This window comes from Onychomys torridus, chromosome 1 (genome assembly GCF_903995425.1).
Source record: "Onychomys torridus chromosome 1, mOncTor1.1, whole genome shotgun sequence".
Taxonomy (NCBI): domain Eukaryota; kingdom Metazoa; phylum Chordata; class Mammalia; order Rodentia; family Cricetidae; genus Onychomys; species Onychomys torridus.
Window position 1 is genome coordinate 28313641 of NC_050443.1, and position 24270 is coordinate 28337910.

The following is a 24270-nucleotide window of genomic DNA, read 5'->3' on the forward strand; positions in this document are numbered from 1 at the left end:
AGTAAGTTTTGGGGAAGCCAGGCAGCAGTGGTGCACGCCTTTAATCCCAGTACTCAGCACTCGGGAGGCAGAGCCAGGCGCATCTCTGTGAGTTCGAGGCCAGCCTGGTCTACAGAGTGAGTTCCAGGACAGGTACCAAAACTACACAGAGAAAGCCTGTCTCAAAACACCCCCGCACCACCACCAAAAAACAGTTTTGGAGAGAGAGGGTAATACAGTGAGACAGAGCGAGAAGGATGGATGGAGGCAGAGAGATAGAGAAAGAAATAGAGACAGGTAGACAGAAGGAGAGAGAGCAGTAAAAGGGAAGGAAGTCAGCCAGGAAGACGCAGGCCCATTGGCCAGGCAGAACCAGTGTGTCCCCTGACTGAGAGGAGGTACAGAGACAGGCAGAGAGGGCAAGTAGGTGGCATGTTGTGTGGGGACAGCTGTTGTGACTCAAATGCCAGCCTGGGCCACTGGGCAGGTGTAGATGGCCTCCTAGGCTGTCTGGTGTTTATCTGGCTCCGGGTCTGGGGTCTGACGCACATGGCACCTGGCTGCTGGTGGGACTGGACTGCACTTGCATCTAGCCACTTCCGGCCACTTGGCCTGGGCCTGGGCAATCAGTGTTGCCTTTTCAGGGCCAAGCCCCCCCCACCCCCCTATCAGGACTTTCCGGGCTCCAGAGGTCACTGGGCAGGCAGCACAGCCGCTGCCAAAACAAACCAGCCCCCGTGACTTGTAGGAAAGTGGCTGGGGGAAGGGCCGGGCCGCCAGGCACAGGAAAGGCTAGAGGAGGCCCATGGCGGCTTGGACTTGCTCAGAGGAAGGGGACCGGCGTGGAAGCAAATGCGAATGGACGGCTACATAGCCACAAGCATGGTGGGACTAGAAAAGCCAGAACTTTGAAGCTCATTCCTCCAGTTTAGAATCCCACCCTTCGGGCCTCTGAGCACACCTGAGTGCCCGCTGCAAGTGTGAGGCCAGGCTGGTGGCTGAGCCTACCCGGGCCAACCCCTTCAGGCCCCGCCCCACCAGCCAGGTGGCCTCAGTGGCAGCCAGTCCTGGGGTCCGCCCTTCCCCGCCCCGTCTCCGCCTCCCACCCAGCCCCCTCCTCCTCAGGTGAGGCTGCAGGCTCAGCAGGGCCCACGCTGCTGACTGCCGCTGCCACCCCTGCCTCCCGCGCTGCCCGCGGCTGTGGGGACGCCATGCCCCTACCCAGGCCCGGAGACTAACCCCAAACCCGCACCATCTCCAGCGGACCCCAGGGTAAGGCGCAGAATGCGGAGCCCCTTGCCCCCCACCAATCTGACGCCCACCAGCCCATACAAGGGATCTCAGGAACCCCAGATCACCTCCACCCTGCTTTTCCTGCAAGCTCAGACATCCGAGGACTCCCCAAAGTTTTTCAGCCCTCAAGTGCCCTGGAGTTGCAGTCTCGGCCCTCCAGGCTCTGCCTCGCCACTCCAGGTGTCCCCCTGGTGGCTGGTCACACATTGCCACCATTGACCCCCTCCCAACCTCTTGCATGCTCTGTCCCCAGCGCAGGGCCAGCTGCTCCCTGGATGAGAGCCTGGGACTGGGGGCGCCAGGACAGAGCCAAGCCAGGCTCCCCCAGGTCGTGCCTCCTTGTTCCTGTCCCTAGGTCCCGCCCCGGCCCAACAGGTCAACCTGGGAATCATTAACAAGAGTCTCTGACATGGCGAAGAAAGAGGGTGAGTCCCCCTGTCCCTGAACCCCAGCTTCGGCCCTACCTAGCACTCATCTCCTGGTTTGTCTCCTAGCCTGTACCCAGCTCCCTGTCTTGGGGTCCTCCTGTCAGACTCAAGACCACCACCCTGCGCCGCCAGAGTCCTCGCTCATCTGATTATCTATTAGCCAACCGTTCTGTGTGGCTGTCTCCCCACCCCCCATATGACCTTCCTGGTGCCTTAGTTTCCCCTCATGTCCCCGGGGATTTCTCAGCTAACCAAGGACATGTTGTCTTCTGGGGCTGAGGTGGGGGCTGCTGCCATTACCATCTCCGCTAAGGGAGTAGAGTCAGGCAGGCTGCTCCTGTTGGCTTTTGCTGTGTGCTCTTGGGCAAGTAGCATCACATCTCTGGGCTTCAGTCCACCCTTCCCTGCAGTCAAGTATGGACGGATAATAATAACTCCCTCCATGAGGTTGTTGGGGTCATGGAACACACAGGCAATAGCTTGGGACTTGGGGCGTGAGATACGTGTTGGAACCCAGAGTGCTCTGAAGGAGGTCAGTGGCTGTGGGGACCCAGGAACCCAAAGACCCAAGACCCCCCACAATTCCAGGCATTCCTTCTACCTCCCAGCTTTGTGGGCAAAAGAACAGAAGAAGGACTTTGGACTTGACCTGGATGGGTAGAGAGAAGAGAGGCACCCGAGGGGTCACTGAGACACTCACACTGGAGGCCAGCCTCTCCTGCTGCCTTGTCTGTTCTTGGGGACTAGATGGACATGCCAGTCAGAGCAGTCCTCCCTGGCCCCTGCCCCAACTCTGGCTGTCTTCTGGGAGCCAGGCTAGCTGAGTTCATTCCCAGGCCCTTTCTAGCTGTGTGGCCCTGGACATGCCGTATACTCTCTGGGCCTCTGTTTCCTCTCTAAAACGGCCATGTGAACTGTGGTGTCAGGACCTAACTGACGCTATGTAGGGGCAGTAAACATGTGGGCCCAGTGATAAGCACGGGTGTCTGGACTCAGACTCCAGGCCAGTAGTGGTCCACTGTGAACTCAGGCTCCCCCTCGCTTTGTACAAAGTGATCAGGTGAGTGACAGAGCCTGACCTCTTTGGGGACTCTTTCTTGCCTGGAGATAATTGAAGTGAGGTATCAGGGATAGGGCCTTTGCGGAAGAAAAGGGAAGACACAGAGCATGCTCCCTGCATTCCCAGGTAGCTTGCAGTGCTCTGAGAGGGCAGCCCTGGGAAAGGTGAAGTGTTGATGATAACAGCTCCGTCCTCTTTAACTGTGGCATGGATTAAAGGGGTTCCAAGGACAGTGCAGTTAGTGATGTGTGATCCCAAAAGCCTCTTCAGTGGCCACTGCTGGTGTTTATGAGACCGTGATGGCCATGGAAGTGTGTTCCAGGCTTCCAGCACTGTGGCTGGGGCCCTGGAATTAGAAGGATGTGTGAGATACAACTCAAAGGATGATCAAGGAGAGGGAGAAAGGAGGGCCTGCCAGGCAGGGGAAGATGGGGCACAGTGCTCAGCACAGGTGTGTGCTGGAGCTAGTGCCTGTGGCTGACCAACCTCAGGAGCATCCTTGACAGAGTGGGTCTCTCCATAAGGTAGTGCTGGAGGCTGCCCTAGCTCTTTTTCTTTTTCTTTCTACCCCTGGAATAGTGAGGATCAAAGCTAAGCTCTCATATATGCTAGGCAAGAGCTCTACCACTGAACATGCCCCAGCCCCTCACTGGGGGATTCTAGGCAGGGGCTCTACCACTGAACCATACCCCAGCCCCTCACTGGGGATTCTAGGCAGGGGCTCTACCACTGAACCATACCCCAGCCCCTCACTGGGGATTCTAGGCAGGGGCTCTATCACTGAACCACACTCCAGCCCCTCACTGGGGGATTCTAGGCAGGGGCTCTACCACTGAGCCACACCCCAGCCCCTCACTGGGGATTCTAGGCAGGGCTCTACCACTGAGCCACACCCCAGCCCCTCACTGGGAGATTCTAGGCAGGGGCTCTACATGAGCCACACCCCAGCCCCTCACTGGGGATTCTAGGCAGGGGCTCTACATGAGCCACACCCCAGCCCCTCACTGGGAGATTCTAGGCAGGGGCTCTACCACTGAGCCACACCCCAGCCCCTCACTGGGGGATTCTAGGCAGGGGCTCTACCACTGAGCCATGTCCTCAGTCTTTTTTCCTTTTTCTTTTTGTTTTGACATTTAGTTTCACTATGTATCCCAGGATGGCCTCAAATTTAATAATCCTGCTTCGGCCTCCTGAAAATTGGGATGACAGGCTTCTAATCAGCATTCTGTGAGTTCTATCATTGGGATACCCTGTGCAAGTTCTTTTAGATCTTTAATAATGACCAATGTCTGTCTGAGAATTTGAAGAGACCTATATTCAGGACTCTGGACTCTAAAAGTCATGCTTATTCTGATGGGGGCTGGAAATGCTCAGTCCAGGACACCAGGGATGCCCAAGGGAATGTTCTGGATAGAGAAGGGACAGTTTGGGTTCACATTTACATTTCTTAGGTCTCCGTGTAGAGACGAGCCAATTTAGTGCTATGGGTGTTGGGCTTGGAGCTAGCAAGTTGGAGCAGGAAGGAAGTGTTCAGCAGTTGAAAGGAGATCCTGGGGATGAGGGTGAAGAGCTGGACTCCTGTGGGGAGGGAGGAGGTCCTGGGATGAGGGTGAAGAGCTGGACACTCCTGTGGGGAGGGAGGAGATCCTGGGATGAGGGTGAAGAGCTGGAGTCCTGTGGGAAGGGAGGAGGTCCTGGGGTGAGGGCTTCTGAGGTGGGGCTGCTGTGGGGAGGGGAGGGGCAGGCTTTGAGAGACACTGGCCAGCACGGATGTGGTGAATGTAAAGAGGAAGGTGTGCAGAGGCTGAAGAAGCTGCAGGACCCAGCAGGGCGGTCAATGCTGGGCTGATAGGCATGCCCAGTTCTCAGGCATTATTGAGCTATTTCCTCTGTAAATGACACCTTGTCTTAAACCACTAACAGGAACTGCCCTGGCAAGATCCTGAACCACTCCCTGCTCTCTTCCTAGTGCGATTTTGAACTGTGACCACTAGCCCTGCTACCAGGGACATGGGTGAGAGGGCTGGGGCTCTTGCAGCCTTGAAAGAACTTTGCAAAGGCCTCACTCAAGCTGGGGTCAGTGGAAGGCTTTCTTGGCAGGTGGAGTCAGTCTATAGGATCTCTGTTATGCTGAGACAGAAAGTCCTCTTCTCTCTGGTCTACTGGCCTCCCATGGCCTTCCTCCAGCTCATGCCAACCTCTGGCTACCTCTTTGGCCTTGTTGCTTCTAACAGAGTGTGTACAGTCACGCCTGCCAGTCCTAGCCTGCAAGTTCCTTCCATGCGCAGCTCTGCACCTTAGTACCTCCCTTTGCAGGTCTTAATCTCTTCCCAAGGCGTCTCCCCGTTTCCTTTCAGAAGCCCCACTTGACCCCCCGCTCTACAGAGGGATGGAGCAGAGTTCTATCATATTGATAGACCGAGGCTCAGAGAGACGATGACAGTTACCCATGACCACACAGCAATAATGGCTTACAAGCATTTGCCGAGGACCTGCTGTATGCCAGGCACAGCAAGAGGCGGATTGCCTTCTTGAGGACATACTTTGGACCTGGATCCCAGTGTGCCCAGGGCTCAGGAAGTGGCTGCAGGCTGAGTCACTGGAGATGTGTGACTTAACCTCTCAGGAAAAGGGGCACCATGATGCCAGTCAGAGATAGAGGCTGAACACTGGGCACATGGCGGGTGGCAGCTGGACTTGGCTATTCATTTAAAGTACTTTAGAGTCATTTAAAGAATGGGTGCTAGGTGCGTGCTCATTTAACAGATGGGGAACCTGGGACTCACAGAGGCAGTTTCACGTGTCCAAGACCCCAGCCAGGAAAGGGTAAGGCCACTAATCTTATTTTTTTCCTTTCCTTTATGTATTTTTATTTTCTTTCTGTGTGTGCATTGACACAAATGTGCATGAGTATGATGTGTGTGGGTGTGGGTGCCTGTGCACATGCTGGGGAGGACACAGGAGGACACTGAGTGTCCTGATCTGTCACTCTGTCTTATTCCCTAGATACAGAGTCTCTCACTGAGCCTGCAGCTCACCCAACAGTGCTGGGCTTACAGATGTGCACCACCACACCTGGTATTTTATGTGGGTGCCAGGTCCTAATTCTGGTCCCCATGCTTGTCCAGCAAGTGTTCTTACTCAATGAGCCATCTCTCCAAGGCCACTATTTCAAAGTGGGGTTGCCAGGCATGATGGTACATACCCATCATCCTACCATTCAAGGAGGCAGAGGCAGGGGGATCACAAGTTTGAGGCCAGTCTGAGTTTCGATGAGAGTCCTTATCTTAATAAAACAAAACAAAACAAAACAAAACCATAGCTGGGCATTGGTGGTGCACACCTTTAATCCCAGAACCCAGAAGGCAGAGGCAGGCGAGTCTCTGTGCTTTCGAGGCCTGCATGGGCTACAGAGTAAGTTCCTGGACAGCCAGGAAAACACAGAGAAACCTTACCTCAAAAAAAAAACAAAAACAAAACAAAAGAGAGAAAGAAACAAAGAAAGAAAAAACAAAAAGAAAAAAGAAAGAAAAAAACAAAGAAAGGAAACAACAAAAAACCAGAAGCATGGGCCGTATGGGGTACATGCTTATCATCCCAGGACTAGGGAGGCAAGACAGCAAAACCCACTAGTTTGAGGTCGGCCTGGACTACATGGTGAGTTTGATGCTGACATTGCTATGTAGCAAGACCTTGTCTCAAAATACAAATAAAACAAAAACCAAACTGAATCAAAACCAAAAACCCAAATAAGTTCAGCTAAGTTTTAAAACTTGTGTTCTCAACACCCCAGGGGCAAATCTGATCTTGGAGCTGGGTCTTGTGAGAAAGAGGTCTGGCTTTAGGGTTACCAAGAAGATGAAGGTCAGAGGACACAGACACGTCAAAGTTGTAAGAATTTCTGGAAGAGGGTCTGAGGACAGGCTAGCAGGAGGCAACCAAAGAAGTCTAGAAGTGCCATGTCACTGGAGAGGAAGAACTGTGCCAGCACCAGGGAGGGAGGGAGGGAGCTGGCAGCCGGCAGAGCCATACCCCCTTCCCAGCTGGAACCCTCGGGGAGCCAGACACCTGGCTGTCCACGAGACTGCAACAGGATAGCCCTGCCAGCTGCCTAGCCCTGGGAAATGGGGCTCTAGGCATTGCAGGCCCAGGTCTGATAAGGTACTCTCCATTCCCTGGCAGGGTACTGGCCCAGTGCCCAACCCTTGCTGTGCTGAGGACAGGCCTGGCAGTGACCTCAGCTTGGTGTCTGTTGCAGGTGTCCGGACTGCATCATGTTGCTCCAGACCCAAAGTGTTGGCCCTCACTGTGGGGACTCTGCTGCTCCTGACAGGCATTGGGGCCGCATCCTGGGCCATTGGTGAGAGCATCTCCCTCCCCCAGCTCCTGAGGTCTCACCTACCCCAAGGGCTGCAACCTGCCTGCTCTCACTTCTCCCTTCTCCACAGTGACCATCCTACTTCGGAGTGACCAGGAGCCGCTGTACCCAGGTGAGTGGAGTAGGCCTGGATCCCTAGGGTATCCTGGAGGAAAAGTGTGTTGGGGAACTCAAAGTATTCTTGGGACTGATAATTGCATTTGTACTTGATGCCTGTCATGCTGTTGGAAAAAAGGATTGTGTCTGTAGCTCAGACTGGCTTAGAACTCACCTAGGATGGCCTCAGATCTGTGGCAATCCTCCTGCCTCAACTTCATGATGATGGGATTACTGGCATGAACCACTGTGCCTAAGTCATAGGCTTTTGTCTAAGTGACTCAGGGAACTCCCATCCAAGTACTACAGACCCAACTCTGCTTAACTTCTGAGGTCTACCTCCCAAGGATGTGGTTGCTATCCAAGCTATAGACAAGTCACCCACGAGTGTCCTATGCAGTTGAAAACATTTTCTTTTTCAACTTTATTTTTGAGAAAAGGTCTCAGGCTGGCCAGTTTGCCTCAAACTTAGTATGGAGGACCCTGGACCTCTTGACCCTCCTACCAGGTGTGCATCACTACGTAGTCCAAGCCTGAAATTGAGGCTGAGGAGATAGCTTGCTCAGCAAAGTGCTTGCCTCGCAAGCTTGAGGACCTGAGTCCCAGAACCCATGTGAGAAAGCAGAGTATAATGGAGCAAGTTTGTATTCCCAGCACTGGGGACAGAGGCAGAGACACGGGGCTCCCTGGGGCTCCAGGCAGTGAGAGATCCTGTCCCCAAACCAAGGTAGACAGTGCTTAGGGAATGATACCCAATGTTGTCTTCTGTTCTTCACATACACAAATATATATGTGTACCTGCTGTAAACACACACACACACACACACACACACACACACACACACACACACAGAGTCTGGAAAAGATTAGAAATTATCAAAGTGCATCGCTCCCAAAGAGAGAAAAAGTTCACTCTTTATACACATACAGCCTCAAAAGCCTTTTAAATGTGGGGTTGTTATTCTTCCCTTTTACATGAGGGGAAACTGAGGCTTGACCATGTGATGATATGCCCTGGACCACAGACCTCCCATCATGATATATTTTGTGATGGACACATGTCTACCATAGAGTGTGGTCAAAACTCATTCCAGAGGGGTGGGATGAATTCAGTAGACTCCCAGCTCTGAGGAAACAGCGGTTCTATCTGTCCTTTATGCGATGGCGGCCAATAAGGATAGAGTCAGAACAGACTGTGCATGCAGAAGGAGCAGCCACAGGAACACAAAGGCAGAAACCCAAGCGGAACGAAGGGCTGAGGCTCCTTGAGGCCACCTTCAGCATGCTTGTCTGTGACCCAGGGAAGCAAAAAGGGGTGGTGATGGGGAAGTGGAGCATGCTTTTTCGAAGAAACAAGATTCCAGATTTGAACAGTTGACATTGGACTCAGTCATCCTGACTGAACTTAGAAACACTGACCCCGAGGCCAAGGAACAGCCTCGAGGCTTGATGGTATTGGCTCATTCAGTCCTGCGAGAGCATATTTTCCTGTAGAGTGAAGGGCATAGACACAGGCCGAGGCTCAGCATGGTGGCATACATCTCCCCATGCTTAGGAGAATAAGGCAGGAAGATTGTGAGTTTGAGGCTAGCCTAGGCTACACAGTGAGACTCAGGCTCTTACCCAGGTCATAAAGAGCCAGGCAGTCAGGTGGTAGTCATGTATAACTCCTGCACAGTTATTTGTCCAGTAACTGCTGAAGTCATTACCATAGTGAAATCTTCCACACCCCAGGCCTGGCTGCAGTCTACGGCTACCATCATCCTAGTGTTTTGCATACGGGGGAAACTAAGGCTCTGTGAAGCAGATTGCCTTCCCTAAGACCACAGGTCAGTAAGTGACAGAGCAATAGACCAGCAGGCCCTACCGCTCCCCATGGCACCAGGATGGGATCCCAACCCTAAAGACTCAGGATATGGCCTGTCTGACCGGCAGTTTCCCTTAGCTTGTAGATCTGTCTCTCTGGACTCAGGGCTTCCCTTTGGTCCCTAAATACCCAATTCCTCTAGTCTTCCCCTCCTTCTCCTTCATAGTACTGATGGTAGAACTCAGGGACCCACACATGCGTAACTGCTTAGCAAGGGTAGAACCACACCCCACCCCTCACTGGGGGATTCTAGGCAGGGGCTCTACCACTGAGCCACACCCCAGCCCCTCACTGGGGGATTCTAGGCAGGGGCTCTACCACTGAGCCACACCCCACCCCTCACTGGGGGACTCTAGGCAAGCACACTACTGCTGAATGACAGCCCCCACCCTTTTTTACTTTTCTTTTTGAAATAGAATTTTTGCTAAGTTGACCAGGCTGATCTTGAACTATCCTTAAACCTGGACTTCTCCTATCTTAGCTTCCTGAGTAGCTAGGATCACAGGCTGCATCCCCAGGTGTTCCACTGTCCTCTTGCCAGGGCAGAACTCACCAGCACCCACCTGAAGCTGGGGTTCCCTTCTATCATTTCTGAGCTGTGGGCTTCTGAGAACTCCTACTTCCTCATCTGGGATGTGGGGGGAGCAGAGCGAGTGGGAAAAGAGGAGACAGTTGTCCCCCTGATCTATGCAGGGCTCAGCTTTTAGGCATCTCCTCCTCACCCCTCCTTGAGCAAGCCCTTCCTAAAGCCCTCACTGCATAGCTCCCCCACTCCATAACCATCCAGCTGTCATAGTGGAACCATCACACTTACAGTTTCTGAGCATTCCAGGGGGGCAGAGATGTTTTATGAATCAGGCTATCTGTGGCACATAGTGGGTGCTCAGGAAATCTCCCCTTTAAGAATAAACACAAGAAGAGTTGGAGTTAAGCATACTTGTAATCTCAGCACTCGAGAGGCTGAGGCAAAATGATTGAAAGTTTGCGAGGCTAGCCTGGGCTACATAGCAAGACCCTGTCTTAGAAAACCAAAAAGAAAAAAAGCACAAAGACAAATTGAAGAGCCAACTAGCCAAGGAAGAAAGACACCAATCTTGACTCAGTCAGGGCTCCAGCCAGTGCCTGTACCCTGTGAGTAGCACTTCCTAGAACACTGGGATAGACGGTACAGACAAGGAAACACGACCTTGACTGTAGCCCCACCTTATTGCACTCTGGGACCTTCACACCTCTAAATAGATCTAACAGTTTGGTAAGCACACCTGGCGATGTACAGGACACCAGAAGAAACACTTTTAAAGTAACTAACAACAGCCCAGACATGGCTTTAAAACAAACGGCCTGTGGGTGCACAGCCATGCTGGACAGCCACTCAGAAGGCTGAAGCAAGAGGGTTAGTTACAAGTTCCAGGACTATCTGGGCTACCAAGTGAGACCTTGTCTTCCTAAAACCAGAACCAGACAAAAAAGAACATATTTGATGTTTCCCATCCCCTATCTCCAGTATTTTCCCAATGCACACTCATTAAAAAATTGAGCCAGACGGTGGTGGCGCACGCCTGTAATCCCAGCACTCAGGAGGCAGAGGCAGATGGATCTCTGTGAGTTTGAGGCCAGCCTGGTCTACAGAGCTAGTCCAGGACAGGCTCCAAAGCTACAGAGAAACCCTGCCTTGAAAAAAAAAACTGACCCTTCACCCCCCTCCAAATGCCCATATGGTTGGAAATATCTTGAGCACTTAGGAATGATGCCTCCTGACTCCCAAGTTGCTGTTCATGTTTTTATCCTGGGAGTCAGGGGATGGTAGGCACCACTCAGTGGGAGCTGTCAGCCAGTCCTTGATGAAGGCCAGAGATGAAGGCCATTTTTAGAGCCAGCTGCACAGGCAGCTTTAGTCTTGCTGTGGATGAGTATGTGCTGGGCAGCGAAAGGCAAGAATTCTTCAGAGACCCAAGCAAGGGGCAGAGAATGTGGAAGCCAGAGGGCACTCTGAGGTCAAATCCTGGTTGGCTGATTGTTAGCTGTCTGCTCTGAACAAGTATATACTTTGATGTTCAGTACGCCATCTGTGAGATGTGCACATAAGTTATTGGTTGTTTTTATTGGTGCTAGGGACTGGACCAAGAGCCTTAATCATGCAATCTGGGGCTCTACCACTGAGCCACACCCCAGCCCCTCACTTGGGGATTCTAGGCAGGGGCTCTACCACTGAGCCACACCCCAGCCCCTCACTTGGGGATTCTAGGCAGGGGCTCTACCACTGGGCCACACCTCAGCCCCTCACTGGGGGATTCTAGGCAGGGGCTCTACCACTGAGCCACACCCCAGCCCCTCACTGGGGGATTCTAGGCAGGGGCTCTACCACTGAGCCATGTCCCCAGCCCCTCACTGGGGGATTCTAGGCAGGGGCTCTACCACTGAGCCACACCCCAGCCCCTCACTGGGGGATTCTAGGCAGGGTCTCTACCACTGAGCCACACCCCAGCCTCTCACAGGGGATTCTAAACAGGGGCTCTACCACTGAGCAAGGATGACACCAGCCCTCTTTTTACATTTTATTTGAGATTCTTTTCCCTAAGAATTCACTCAGTTGTTCAGGTAGGCTTTAAACTTTGATCTGTTAGCCTCAGGCTCCTAGTAGGTGAGATGACAGTCCTGTCCCACTGTCCTCAGGTCTATGCCTACAAAATATTCCCAGAATCCAGCTCTAGTCCCTGTGCTGCCCCCTGCTGGCCTAGCCTCTGTCCCTGTCACGCTGAGGTCATAGTGTGGGCACCAGTTCCTGCCCTACAGTGTACCCCCACCAGCATCCCTGAGTCAGGTCAGTGTGTGACCCTTACCCCCAGCTCTGAGTCCTGGCCTGGCTGGCTGGCTGCATGAGTCCAGCTGCAAGCTAACTCTGCCATCCTCTCTCTGCCTCCTGGCTGTTCCTCACCCAGCTCCCTGCCTCAGCCTTCAGATCTCCGCTTTTTGTTCTTCAGTTCCTCTGGCCTACTTCTCGGCCCCTCTCAGATCTCAGCCTCTTTCTCACCTCCCTCGTCTACCTTCTCCTCATTGCTCATGTGGCACCTTCCTACCAAAGCTCGCCTTGCCGCCCACTTACAGTAAAGTGCAACTCCACCCCCACCCCCTAGATCCCCGTCCTTCTGTCACCCTTGCCTGTTTCCATGGCCCCTTCTGCTGTGACACAGGACACGTTTCCATTATTTGTCCTGCTGGTTGTCTGTCTGGTCTCCTGGGCTTTGCACTGCATACAGGAAGAAATTTTGTGTGATTTATCTACTGTCTAAAATAGTAACCAGCATGTTCAAAGTATGTGGAAAACACACACACACACACAAAACCACCCCTAAGGGGTTTGACCTGACTCAGGTGTGAAGAAGACTTCTCTGACCTTATGAGGACAGATGGATGGCCAAGGAGCATTGGCCAGCCACATAGACTGCCCCAGCCACCCTCAGACAGAACCAGTGCTGTGAACTAGCCTTCTGAGGTGACCCTGTCCTGCATTATACCACGCCTCCCCCTCCCCCCTCCCCTTTTGTCTCTCCCTCCATTTCATCTTTCATTCCATCCTGAGACATAATATAGCCCTGACTGACCTCAGACCCACAACCCTCCTGCCTCAGCCCCCCAAGTGCTGGTACAGCAGGTGTTTTCATGCCTGACTCTTATCAGCTATTAGTGATGTATTGGCTGGGTGACTTTTGTTTTGATTTTTGAAACAAGGTCTTCTAATTCTATAGCCCTGGCTGACCTGGAATTTAATATGTAGTCCACACTAGCCTTAAACTTGTGATAACTCTCCTGCCAGCCTCCTGAGTGTTGGGATGGTATATGGAAGCCATCCACCAAGCTAAGGTAACTCTGGGATCACCAAGTCTATCTCCCAGATTTTACTTGGCCAACAGAAGAGCCTGGGTTCTCCTCCTCTCCTCCTCCTCTATTTATTTTATTATTATTATTTTATTTTATTTTATTGTTTGTTTGTTTGTTTGTTTGAGACATGGTCTCTCTACCAAGCCCTGGCTGTCCTAAAAGTCTCTCTACAGACCAGGCTGGCCTCTAACTCATAGAAATATGCCAGTCTCTGCCTCCTGCGTGCAGGGATTAAAGGCAAGTGTCACCACACCTGGTTAACTCACAATCCTCCTGCCAACGCCTTCTTCAGCAAATTCCAGGCACATGCACCACCATAACTGGCCCCTCTTTCCGATTTGGTAGGTAGTTCAGACTGGCCTTGAACTCATGATCTTGTAGTCTTTACCTTCTGCAGTTAGAATCACAGGCACCTGTTCCGGTTCCTCCTGCTGCTAGGCTTCTCCATGGCATACTTATATAAATGTTTTAGTAACCTGGTGAGTTAGTCAAGGGTTTGCGACCCCTGCTGGCGGTTCCCCAAGCCTGCCTGAATCTGGGCTTGTTCATCCACAGTGAACACCCTGTGCAGGCTCACTCTCTCTCATCTGCTTTCTCCCTAAGTCAAATGAAATCATTTCCCTGGTTCCTGGTGTCCTAGGTTTCCAGCAGCTTGGGTATCCCAGCAGGGAGAGACACCCACTAGTGAAGTCCCGCCTAGTAGCGGGTGCAGATGAAGCCCCTGGGCGCCAAAGGGTGCAGGACCAGAGCACCCAGGACCTCAGGCGGTCAGGGAAGCCTATGGTGGGCCACTGTGGGACCCAGGCCTGGCCCTGTCGCTCTGCAGTGCAGGTCAGCCCCGGGGACTCACGGCTTGCGGTGTTCGACAAGACGGAGGGGACCTGGAGGCTGCTGTGTTCCTCACGCTCCAACGCCAGGGTGGCAGGGCTCAGCTGTGAGGAGATGGGCTTCCTCAGGTACCCGGGTGGCCCTCGGGGGTGGAGAAGGCATGGAATTGGGGCGGGAGGTGGCTCTGACCTGAGCCCGGTGCAGGGCCCTGGCACACTCGGAGCTGGATGTGCGGACCGCGGGCGCCAACGGTACATCGGGCTTCTTCTGCGTGGATGAGGGCGGCCTACCAACGGCTCAGAGGTTGTTGGATGTCATCTCTGTGTGGTGAGCAGGGCAGCTGCAGGTGGCACTAGACCCCTGGCCTCCAAATATCGTCCTAACTGGTCGCTTGGTTTGTCTCTCTGTCTCCACCCCTGTCCTGTATGTTCCCAGCGACTGCCCTAGAGGCCGATTCCTGACTGCCATCTGCCAAGGTGAGACACAGGTCTCAAATGAGATACAGTCCAGACTGGGGCCTGGGACCCCAGGGTGGAATATGTCCCCCACAAACTGCCCAGGATCTCCACATGCCCAAGGTTGGAAAGAGCCCTGTTCCCACAAACTACTGGGGCAGGGCTGTCTCCTCCCATGCCTGGCTCTAGACTATGCCCTGCAACCCAGATCCCTCCCACTTTGAGCCTTCCTTGTCTCCTCTCCACAGACTGTGGCCGCAGAAAACTGCCAGTGGATCGCATTGTGGGTGGTCAGGACAGCAGCCTGGGAAGGTGGCCATGGCAGGTCAGCCTGCGTTATGATGGGACCCACCTCTGTGGGGGATCCCTGTTGTCCGGGGACTGGGTGCTGACAGCCGCGCATTGCTTTCCAGAGTGAGTGTTTCCCACAGTCCTACCAAGGGTGGGGCAGGACAGAGGTCTGCAGAGGCCGGGCCCAGGGACTTGTCCCTTCTGTCCTGGCAGGCGTAACCGGGTCCTGTCTAGATGGCGAGTATTTGCTGGTGCTGTGGCCCGGACCTCACCTCATGGCGTGCAACTAGGTGTTAAGACTGTGATCTATCATGGGGGCTACCTTCCCTTTCGAGACCCTACTATTGAGGAGAACAGCAATGATATCGCCCTGGTCCACCTCTCCAGCCCCCTGCCTCTCACAGGTAAGCCTGGAGGCCCAGCCTCAGGGTAAGGACTCCAGAGACTCAGGGGACAAAGAAGGGGCCAGTGAAGCAAAGTATATCCATCTTCAGGTTTACATGGTTATAATGGACCCCTCTTGAGGGAGCATCAGCCATGAATGCTAGATAGCCACACACAACCATTTGAGCCTCCATGCAGGAGTCGGTCACTGTGACCCAGTGATTCCTTTCCTACACAGAAGAGAAGGGATACAGATGATCACCTGGAGAGCCAGTGCAGAGATGCTCTTAATAGGCCCATTCAGTCATGGTAACCTGGGCATGAAGGCATGTGCCTGGAATCTCAGCACTCGGAGGAGGAGGTAGGAGGATTGAGTTCAAGGCTAGCCTTGGCCACATAGTGAGTTCGAGGCTAGCCTAGGCTACACAAGACACTCTAATAATAAATAAATAAATAAATAGCTCACCCAGGTAGAAGAGCAGTTAGGGGTGGAGATGTTGCCAACAGGTCAAGAATCTGAGGTTTTTTTGGGGGAGATGAAGTGTTCTAAAGTGGAACACGGTGGCAGTTGTACCAAGCTGGGAATGTGCCAAAGCCATCAACTCATACACACTCTGACATGGAGAATTGTAAGCCGTGTGAGTACGGTTGTGTGAAGCAGCAGTCATGGCCAGTAAGGCTGTGTCCTCCAAACACCGTGCAGAATTAAAATGTACAGAGAGGGGCTAGAGTGATGTCTCAGTGGCTGAGAGGATTTGCTATTCTTACAGAGGGCCCTCATTCACTTCCTAGCACAGCCAGCCTCTCCTAACTGTCACTAACTCCAGCTCCAGGGAGTCCGACGCTCTTTTCTGAACTCTACCGGCGTGTGTGTGTGTGCGTGCGCGTGCGCACGCACACACACACACACACACACACACACACACATACATGCGCGCGTGCATGAATAAAAATAAATCTTAAAAATAAGTATGGAGACCTGGGCAGCAGTGGTGCACACCTTTAACTCAGGAAGCAGAGCCAGGCAGGATCTCTGTGAGTTCAAGGCCACCCTGGTCTACAAAGCGAAATCCAGGACAGACACTAAAACTACACAGAGAAACCCTGGCTTGAAAAACCAAAGTAAACAAACAAATACATAAATAAATAAATTTTTTTTTATAAAAAAAGGAGAAGCAGCTGGTGTGGCACATGCCTGTCATCTAAGCACTGAGACTGAGGAAGAGAGACTGAGTCCGAGGCCAGCCTGGGCTGTGTTGAGAGACCCTCTCTCAAGATGCCCCAAATAAATAACCACTTAAATAATAGTAAATAAATAAGAACAGTGGCATGCTGAACTTATGTACAGCTGTGTGTTGCATGAAATCATTTTGGTCACAGACAGAGCATCTCTATAACTGTGGTCCTATGAGATAAGATGGCCTTGTGACATCTTAATTTGCATGAAGGAGCCTCTTAGGATCTGCACGCAATGACAAAATCATCTGAGGACACATTTCTCAGAATGTTTGCTTGTTGCTAAGTGACTGTGTTTTCATCGGCCTTGATGTGCCCCAAATCTGGACACACTTCATTCTCCCACAGTCCTCCAGGGTGGCCTCTCTATTGCTGTTTATACTTATTAGTCTTATAAACACTTCCTGTCTGCAACACCACATCCATTTCTTACCACAGTTCCTGCAGAGAAATTAATTCATGTGTATGCTGTGTTTTCATTGCTGGGGATCGACCCCAGGACCTTGTATACTGTAGGCAAGCACTCCACCACTGAGCTATAACCCCAGCTTGGGGCATGATCGTGGTTTGCATTTTGTACCGAGGTGCTGAAGCACAGGGAGGCTGAGTTGACGTCATGGCAACAGTGGGGCTGCCAGGACTGTTTGCATGTGCTGTGCAGTGCACAAGGCAATTCCATCCTAGGGAAGCCAATGCCATGGGAGGACTGTGTGTTTATTATGATGGTTTTCGGACAGGTAGAAGCCAAGGGTCTCAAGGGCAGGGTGTGTTTTCTGTTTCCTGCCTCTGAGCTAGTTATAGTCCCGTGGCCATGGTTAAGAGCCCAAGCTTGGGGAACTGAGCTAACTTTGGCTCTGGTTCTGATTATTCCTTTGGCTTCTATGAAACGTTGGACAGGTGATTTGGCCTTTTGTACCTCCTGAGGCAAAGGTCAGTCTCAGCTCCCTGGGGTGACTGGGGATGAAAGGAAAAGATCTGGGAAAGTGGCCCGTACACTGGATGGTGAAGGTTCCACTGTGGTAGTGACAGGGTGCACTGCCGTTGTGTGGAGGCTGGGGTGCCTGTGTAGCTGTGGCCCACAAGGGACAGACTGACTAGTAGGGACTGGACTGGTATGGTTTTCTCACAGAATACATCCAGCCGGTGTGTCTCCCTGCTGCGGGACAGGCCCTGGTGGATGGCAAGGTCTGTACTGTGACTGGCTGGGGCAACACACAGTTCTATGGTAAGTTCCAGGTCCTAAGCCCAGCCATGCCATTAGGAGGGGACTGAAGCTGGTTGGGGGAGACCAGGTGGACCTGAGAGGGACCCCAAGGCCATGGGGTGGGCACCAGGAGGGGAGGGAGTGTTTCCAGTTCTGGCCACCTTACCCACATCTCCTCAGGCCAGCAGGCTGTGGTGCTCCAAGAGGCCCGGGTCCCCATCATAAGCAACGAAGTCTGCAACAGCCCTGACTTCTATGGGAATCAGATCAAACCCAAGATGTTCTGTGCTGGTTATCCTGAAGGTGGCGTTGATGCTTGCCAGGTGAGGGACACAGGGGGGCAGTCCTCTAGGCTCAACATTACAGAGAAGGGGCCAGGGTAGTAGGAATGGGGCTCCCCACTGGAGCCACAGTGGCCTCCAGCCAGGTGTCCCATCCTGCCCACCAGGGTGACAGTGGCGGTCCCTTTGTGTGTGAGGACAGCATCTCTGGGACGTCAAGATGGCGGCTATGTGGCATCGTAAGCTGGGGAACGGGCTGCGCTTTAGCCCAGAAGCCAGGAGTGTACACCAAAGTCATTGACTTCCGGGAGTGGATCTTCCAGGCCATAAAGGTGAGTTGGTATAGGGCAGGACCATCTGGGACTCTGCTAAGGAAGGTGGAAGTTTGGGGGAAACCTGTGTTTGGGCCTACCAGAGGGCACTCTGGAGCACAGGGGGGTCCCCATAGGCTTCTGGGGAAGTGTCAGTAGTTAGAGTGTCTCAAGGAGTCTCTGAGACCTTGGAAGCCTATGGCTCTTTCCCTAGACTCACTCCGAAGCCAGTGGCATGGTGACTCAGCCCTGACCCAGCCTCACCTCGCTGCTTTGTGCTGCACATGCCTCCATGGAGTTGGGTGATGCCTCCAGCCTCACATGGCAGGCTCCACACGGGGCCTCACACAGAGCAGTTTTCTTCACAGACCCAGTCCACAGGTCCGAGGACTCTCTTCCCCAGTGGCTGGCCCACTCAGTCTTGGGGCCACTCAGCCTCAACCTCCCACCCCATGTATATATGTTACTCTGTTCTCTGGGGGTTGCTCTCCAGGCACCCCAGTGGGAATACTCTTTAAATAATAAAGGTGGTTTTGATTAATGGGTCTTTGAGTTTACATTCTTGAGCAGCAATGTGGACATTGTGATAACAGCAGAGAGGGCTGAAGGCACATCAGGGTGGATTCCTACCCATGTGAGAACACATTTAAGCCTGACATGGTGGCTCACTCCTGTAATTCCACACTCGGGAGGATGGTCACAAGGTAAAGGCTATTCTGGACTACACTGTGAGTTCCAGGCCAGCCTTGGCTACAGAGTGAGACCCTATCTCAAAAAATAAAAAGGAGAGAGAGGTGGGGGAGGGTTTAAAACACCCAAGAGAATCTGACTTTAGGCATTGCTCAATCCAGCAACTCTCAAATCTCTGTTTCTGCGTCAGCTTCATCTCCAAGCAGGCTTTCCCACAACCAGAAGAAATGTGGTTAAATATCCCCATTTCTATGTAAGTGAGGATATGTGCTGGGGACCAGATTCAGGATGCCTGAGGGTGGAGGTAAGGGGTGGGGATGCTCCTTTCATGAGAACACCAGAAAGGGGGGAAAAATCCTAAGGAGGCCCAGCTTTCAGTGGTCAGATGGGTCACATGATCTGGTTGGATTATCTTGCACCTGAAATGCTGCCTGGGGATGGGAGCTGGGTCTTCAGGAACCACATGAGCTGCTTGTGGGAGACTCTTCAAAAGAAAATGAGGAGCTGTTTCCAGAAAAAAGTGGACATCAGTGTCTCAGGAACAATAAATACATCTGCTTTGGGGCAACAGAAAACAAATCCTTGTGTGACAGAGAGGGAGTGAGTGACATGCCTTTTGAGGAAGCACGAAGCACCCGCCCCTCTGCATCCCTTCCTTCTTCAGGGCTGGGTCCAAGGTACCAGCTTCTCTTGATGCTGGATCTTCTCTTCCCCTGAACCTGAAGATCGCAGTGGCAGTGAGGTGGCCACCAGAGGGAGCTGCTGCCTTGGCGCTTGAGAATTTAAGGCTCTTTGGGCTTAAATGGAAAAGGGGCACTCCGCTCACCGCCAGGAGAAAGTGCTCAACAGAGGCTGTTTCTCAAGTTTTTTTCAAAAAAAATTCTAAGTTTATTTTTGGTGTTTTTTTCTTGCTTTGGGATTTTTTCTTTTTGAGACAGAATCTCACTGTGTAGTTCTGACTATCCCGGAATTCTCTATGAAGATCAAGCTAGCTTGAACTTGTAGAGATGCACCTGCCTCTGCCTCCCAAGTGGTCAAGGGCCACTGCATCCAGCCTTTTGGGGGGGGGGTAGTGGTGGGGGGCAGAATCTCACTATGGAGCTATAACGGGTCTGGTACTCTATGTAGCCAAGGCTGGCCTTGAATGTGTGACAATCCTCCTGCTTCAGCTTTTCCGGTGTGGGAATTCAATAGTGTGTATTACCACTGCCAGCTTAAGATTGTAACTGATAAATGTTAGAACACACAGGTGGCCAGCCTCAAGCTCCGGAGAAATTTCTTCAGATGCAACTTGGAGGGACTCACAGTCCACTTGTCTGGGAAATGTTCTAGCCATCAGCACCTTATCCCTCAAAGCCTTAGCAGGGTCGATCTTAACCATTATGTTGCCAGCCCAGAGCCTTCGAGCCCCACTCATCTCTTACAGAACACTGCCCCTCAGGGTTTTCCCAAAACTGTCTTGTCTGTGGCATTTCAGGGGTCAGTTAAACATTAATTTGCTAGAAATGAACAAGATTCACCTAGCATACTCAAAGCCCTGGTTTGAATCCCAGAAACACACTTACATACACGAAAATGTATACAGAGTGTTGGATGGGGTGACCATAAATGTTCCCTTTGTATTTGTCACTGAAAAAGTGTGCTGTTCCTGTATTTTAGAAGCCTGTAACCTCCCCAGGAGCATAATGCCCTGTGGAAGGTCTGAACAGATATATTGGAGGAAGGAGTATGTTTGTGCAGAGGGCACAGTGTAGGGAGCCTAGAGCATGGCCCTGCCTGAGAGGAGGAGATGTGGCCATATTCTAGGGGATCTGGTAGAGATTTGAACATGTATTTCTTTCTTTTTTATTTCTGTAACAAGACACCGAAGGGTGGTTATTAAGAAATGATGTTTAGGGTTGGGGCTTTAGCTCAGTGGTAGAGCGTTTGCCTAGCAAGCGTAAGGCTCTGGGTTTGATCCTCAGCTCCAAAAAGAAAAAAGAAATGATGTTTAAGGGCTTGGAGAGATGGCTCAGTGGTAGGAGTGAATGGTATTCTTCCAAAGGTCCTGAGTTCAGTTCCCAATACTCACATTGGGCTGCTCACAACCACCTGTAACTCCAGCTTCAGGGGATCTGGCATCCTCTTCTGGGTTCCAAGAGCATCTGCACATATGTACGTGTGCACACACACACTTGGGGAAAAAAAAAACAAACAATTTTTAAGTGGTGTAAGCTGAGCCGGGCAGTGAAGGTGCATGCCTTTAATCCTAGCACTCGGGAGGCAGAGGCAGGGCGATCTCTGTAAGTTCGAGGCCAGCATAATCTATAGAGCTAATTCCAGCTATTATAAAGAGAAACCCTGTCTCAAAAAATAAAATAAAATAAAAAAAGAGGTATAAGCTAGGAAGGATGGTGCCCACCTATAATCCCAGCACTCAGGGAACAGAAGTAGAAAGGTCATGATTTTGAGGCCAGCCTGGGCTACACAGAGAGAACCTGTCCCAAAATAGAGGTGGGGTGTTTTCCTACAGCACACCATTTGAGAAGCTGGAAGTCCAAGAGTGATGCAGCTCACGGGCACCCATGGCATCCAGTAATGCTGTGGAAAGGCCCCTGGAGAAAAGATCACTAGAGGAGACTGCAAGCAGAGAACGGGCAGGGACTAGCCTTGCCCTTCTGGAATAATCACTCTTGGGCCCCACTGGTGCTTAGTGATTCCTCTTGTACTGGCTAGTTCTATGTCAATTTCACACAAGTTAGGGCCATTGGGGAAGTGGAAACTTTGAGAAAATGTCTCTATCAGACTGACCTGTGGGTAAGACTGTGCGGCATTTTCTTGACTGATGATTGACGTGGGAGAGTCCAGGCACTATGGGCAGTGCCACCCCTAGACAGGTGGGACTGGCTGCTATAAGAACATAGGTTGGGCAAGCCATGCAGAGCAAGCCAGTAAGCAGCATTGCTCTGTGGCCTGTTTCAGTTCCTGCCTCCAGGTCCCTGCCCTGACTTCCCTCGGTGGCTGAGTGTGAGCTGGAAGTTGTAAGCTGAAATGGACACTTTCCTCCTTAGATTGCTTTTGGTCATGCTGTTCTGTCAATCACACCAGCAGGAATCTTGACTAAGACACCTTCCTTCCAAGCACCAGCACGCCAAAACCCTTTCTCTAGGTCCTTGATGACCAAGCTTCCAAGGGGCCGCAAAGGGGCTCACCAGATGTAAACCACAGAGGAACACCAGGGCCAGCGCTGTGTGGCAGAAGGGAGCCCTTCACTCTGGGTACCCCAGCATCTCCATTGCCATGAGACCCTAATGCCCTCAACTGGCGGGGGAGGGGTTCCCAGCCTTGGCTTTTCAGCCTCCAGAAAACTTTCTCTCTCTTCACTCCTGTGTTCACATTGTTTGAAAAACAGGAAGGCCAGGGTCCCACATAGCCCAGGCTAGCTCAAACTCACTATGTAGCTGAGGATGACCTTTAGCCCTGATCCTCCTGTCTCAGCCTCTTGGGTGCTGGCGTGATGGACATAAACCCACCCTGCCCCTTCTGCTGAGACAGCATCTCTCTGCACATGTGATAGTCACTTTTCTCATTGCTATGGCAGAATTCCTGCTGGGACTAAAGGCGTGCACCACCACCGCCCGGCCTCTGCTATGGCTTGCTCTGACCTCAAGGCAACTTTATTAACATACAAATAAAATCACATTTCAGTACAAATAAAATATCACCACAGGATATAGTCCATCATGGTGGGGAGGCATGGAGGCTGGGACAGTCAGTCATAGTGGTGGGAACCTGAACCCAAAGTGCTTCACATCTTGCTGGGTCAGGACGAGCAGAGAGAACCAAACCAGAAGCAGAGCCCAGCCGTAACCATCACCCTCACCTGCCACCCCGAGTGAACTTCGTCCTCCAACTAGGCTTTCCTACCCCAATATCCCATAGGCTCTGGGACCAGCACCACTAGCTGGGAACCATGTATTCAGATGCAGGAGACTGTGGGGGACATTTGAGATTCAAACCATGGCTGTAGCCCAGGCTAGCCTAGAACATACTATCCTCCTGCCTGGGACTCCTGGGATTACCTCCACATCTGGCTTTATTCTTCTCTTCTGCCTACAGAACCTCGGTGCTTAGCTGCAACGGTGGGCTCTGCGCGTGAGGATGCTAGCACCCGCACAGCCAAGCAGGGAGTAATGTGCAGGCTCTTTCTCAAGTGCAAACGCTGCCATGATTAACGAGGGCTGTGAAGGCCATTAATTTTACATTCAGAAGTAATTGTTGGGAAGGTTCAAATACTGGTGTGCGCAGGGAGATGGATTTTTGGTTTCCGCATAAAAAGCCATGTTATTACAATAATGTACGTTACTCAAGGAGCCGCTGTTCTACCCTGTGGCTGCAAAACAAACCGCCCAAACCAGCAGGGTAATAACCCTTCTATTAGGCTCACTGGTTCCAAGGCATGAACGGTTGGCCAGGGATAACTGTGTCTGCTCCATAATGTGCTGCACCTGGCAAGCAACAAAAAGATGGAAGGACGTGGTAAGGGACTGTGGAGGCTTCTTGGCCCATAACCTGTGTCTAGGCTGGAAGGTTGGCCTCTGCTGGGACCACTAGTTCATCCTCTGTCTGAGTGATGTGAGCTCTCTCCCATCATGGCTGCCTCAGGACATTTGCACTTCTTACAAGTGAGCCCAGGGCTCCAGGGATAGCATTTCAGAGGCTTCTGCCTTTTCTAGCCTTGTTTTTGCTTCATTGTTCTTGTTTGGTTGTTTGGTTTTTTGAGATAAGGTTTCTCTGTGTAGCCCTGGCTGTCCTGGAACTCCCTCTGTAGACCTGGCCTCAAACTCAGAGATCTGCCTGCCTGTGCCTCCCAAGTGCTGGGATTAAAGGCGCCCAGTCTTGTTTTTGCTTTTTGGTCAGTCAATCTGTCTGAACTCTTTGGTCAGTCAATCTGTCTGAACTCTAGGGGCAGGGACAAACACTCTGCCTTTCAGTAGGGAGGACATCAGAGCTGGGGACCACTGTTTTAGAGCAGCCATTGGAACCAGCAGGCAGCTGGCAGCAGAGAAATGGGCTCTTTTTAAAGAATCCACTCGTGTTGACAATGATGATGAACCTTCACTATCAAGTGCAAGGCTCTCGGTTCAGTTTCCAGTACCAAACCAAACCAAACCAAGGACCTGGACTGTAGCATGAATCTTAAAGGGCTTATTAATAAAAACAAACCTGAGGCCAGGTATTGGGGTGAATGCTGGAAGATCAGAGAGGCAGAACAAACCACAGCCACCTCACCTCGCCAGTTCCTCAGCTGATCCTGTTTCCTCAGGCTGGAAGCCTCTGAGTCCTCATCCAGAATGGATCTCAGCTGAACTGTGCTGCTCAAAGCCTAAAAGCTTAACCAGCCCTAGTTCCTGATCCCCATGCCTTAAATACCTTTCTGCTTCCTGCCATCACTCTCTGGGATTAAAGGCTCTTGTTACCATGCCTGGCTGTTTCCAGTGTGGCCTTGAACTCACAGAGATCCAGACGGATTTCTGCCTCTGGAAAGCTAGGATTAAAGGCATGAGTGCCACCATTTTCTGACCTTTATATCTAGTAGTTGTTCTGTTCTCTGACCCCAGATAAGTTTAT

General features: G+C 52.0%; 1 protein-coding gene across 5 annotated transcripts; it reads left to right on the top strand.

Annotated features, from left to right (window-relative positions):
- Positions 1-271: 271 nt before the first annotated feature.
- On the top strand, positions 272-18515 carry Hpn (hepsin). 5 transcript variants are annotated; one of them, XM_036181768.1, is made up of 14 exons: positions 272-1251; positions 1628-1697; positions 5527-5586; positions 7019-7120; positions 7209-7250; positions 13807-13936; positions 14013-14135; positions 14244-14284; positions 14512-14677; positions 14768-14958; positions 17304-17399; positions 17559-17701; positions 17827-17991; positions 18185-18515. In XM_036181768.1, exons 2-14 carry the CDS (start codon positions 1682-1684, stop codon positions 18221-18223), a joined length of 1314 nt encoding a protein of 437 aa, XP_036037661.1. In that variant the 5' UTR covers positions 272-1251; positions 1628-1681; the 3' UTR covers positions 18224-18515. The 5 variants fall into 5 exon arrangements, with proteins under 5 accessions (XP_036037661.1, XP_036037735.1, XP_036037580.1 ...); XM_036181842.1 differs by having other exon boundaries at positions 272-1697; positions 17862-17991; positions 18185-18496; XM_036181687.1 differs by lacking the exon at positions 18185-18515 and having other exon boundaries at positions 17827-18177.
- Positions 18516-24270: the final 5755 nt, after the last annotated feature.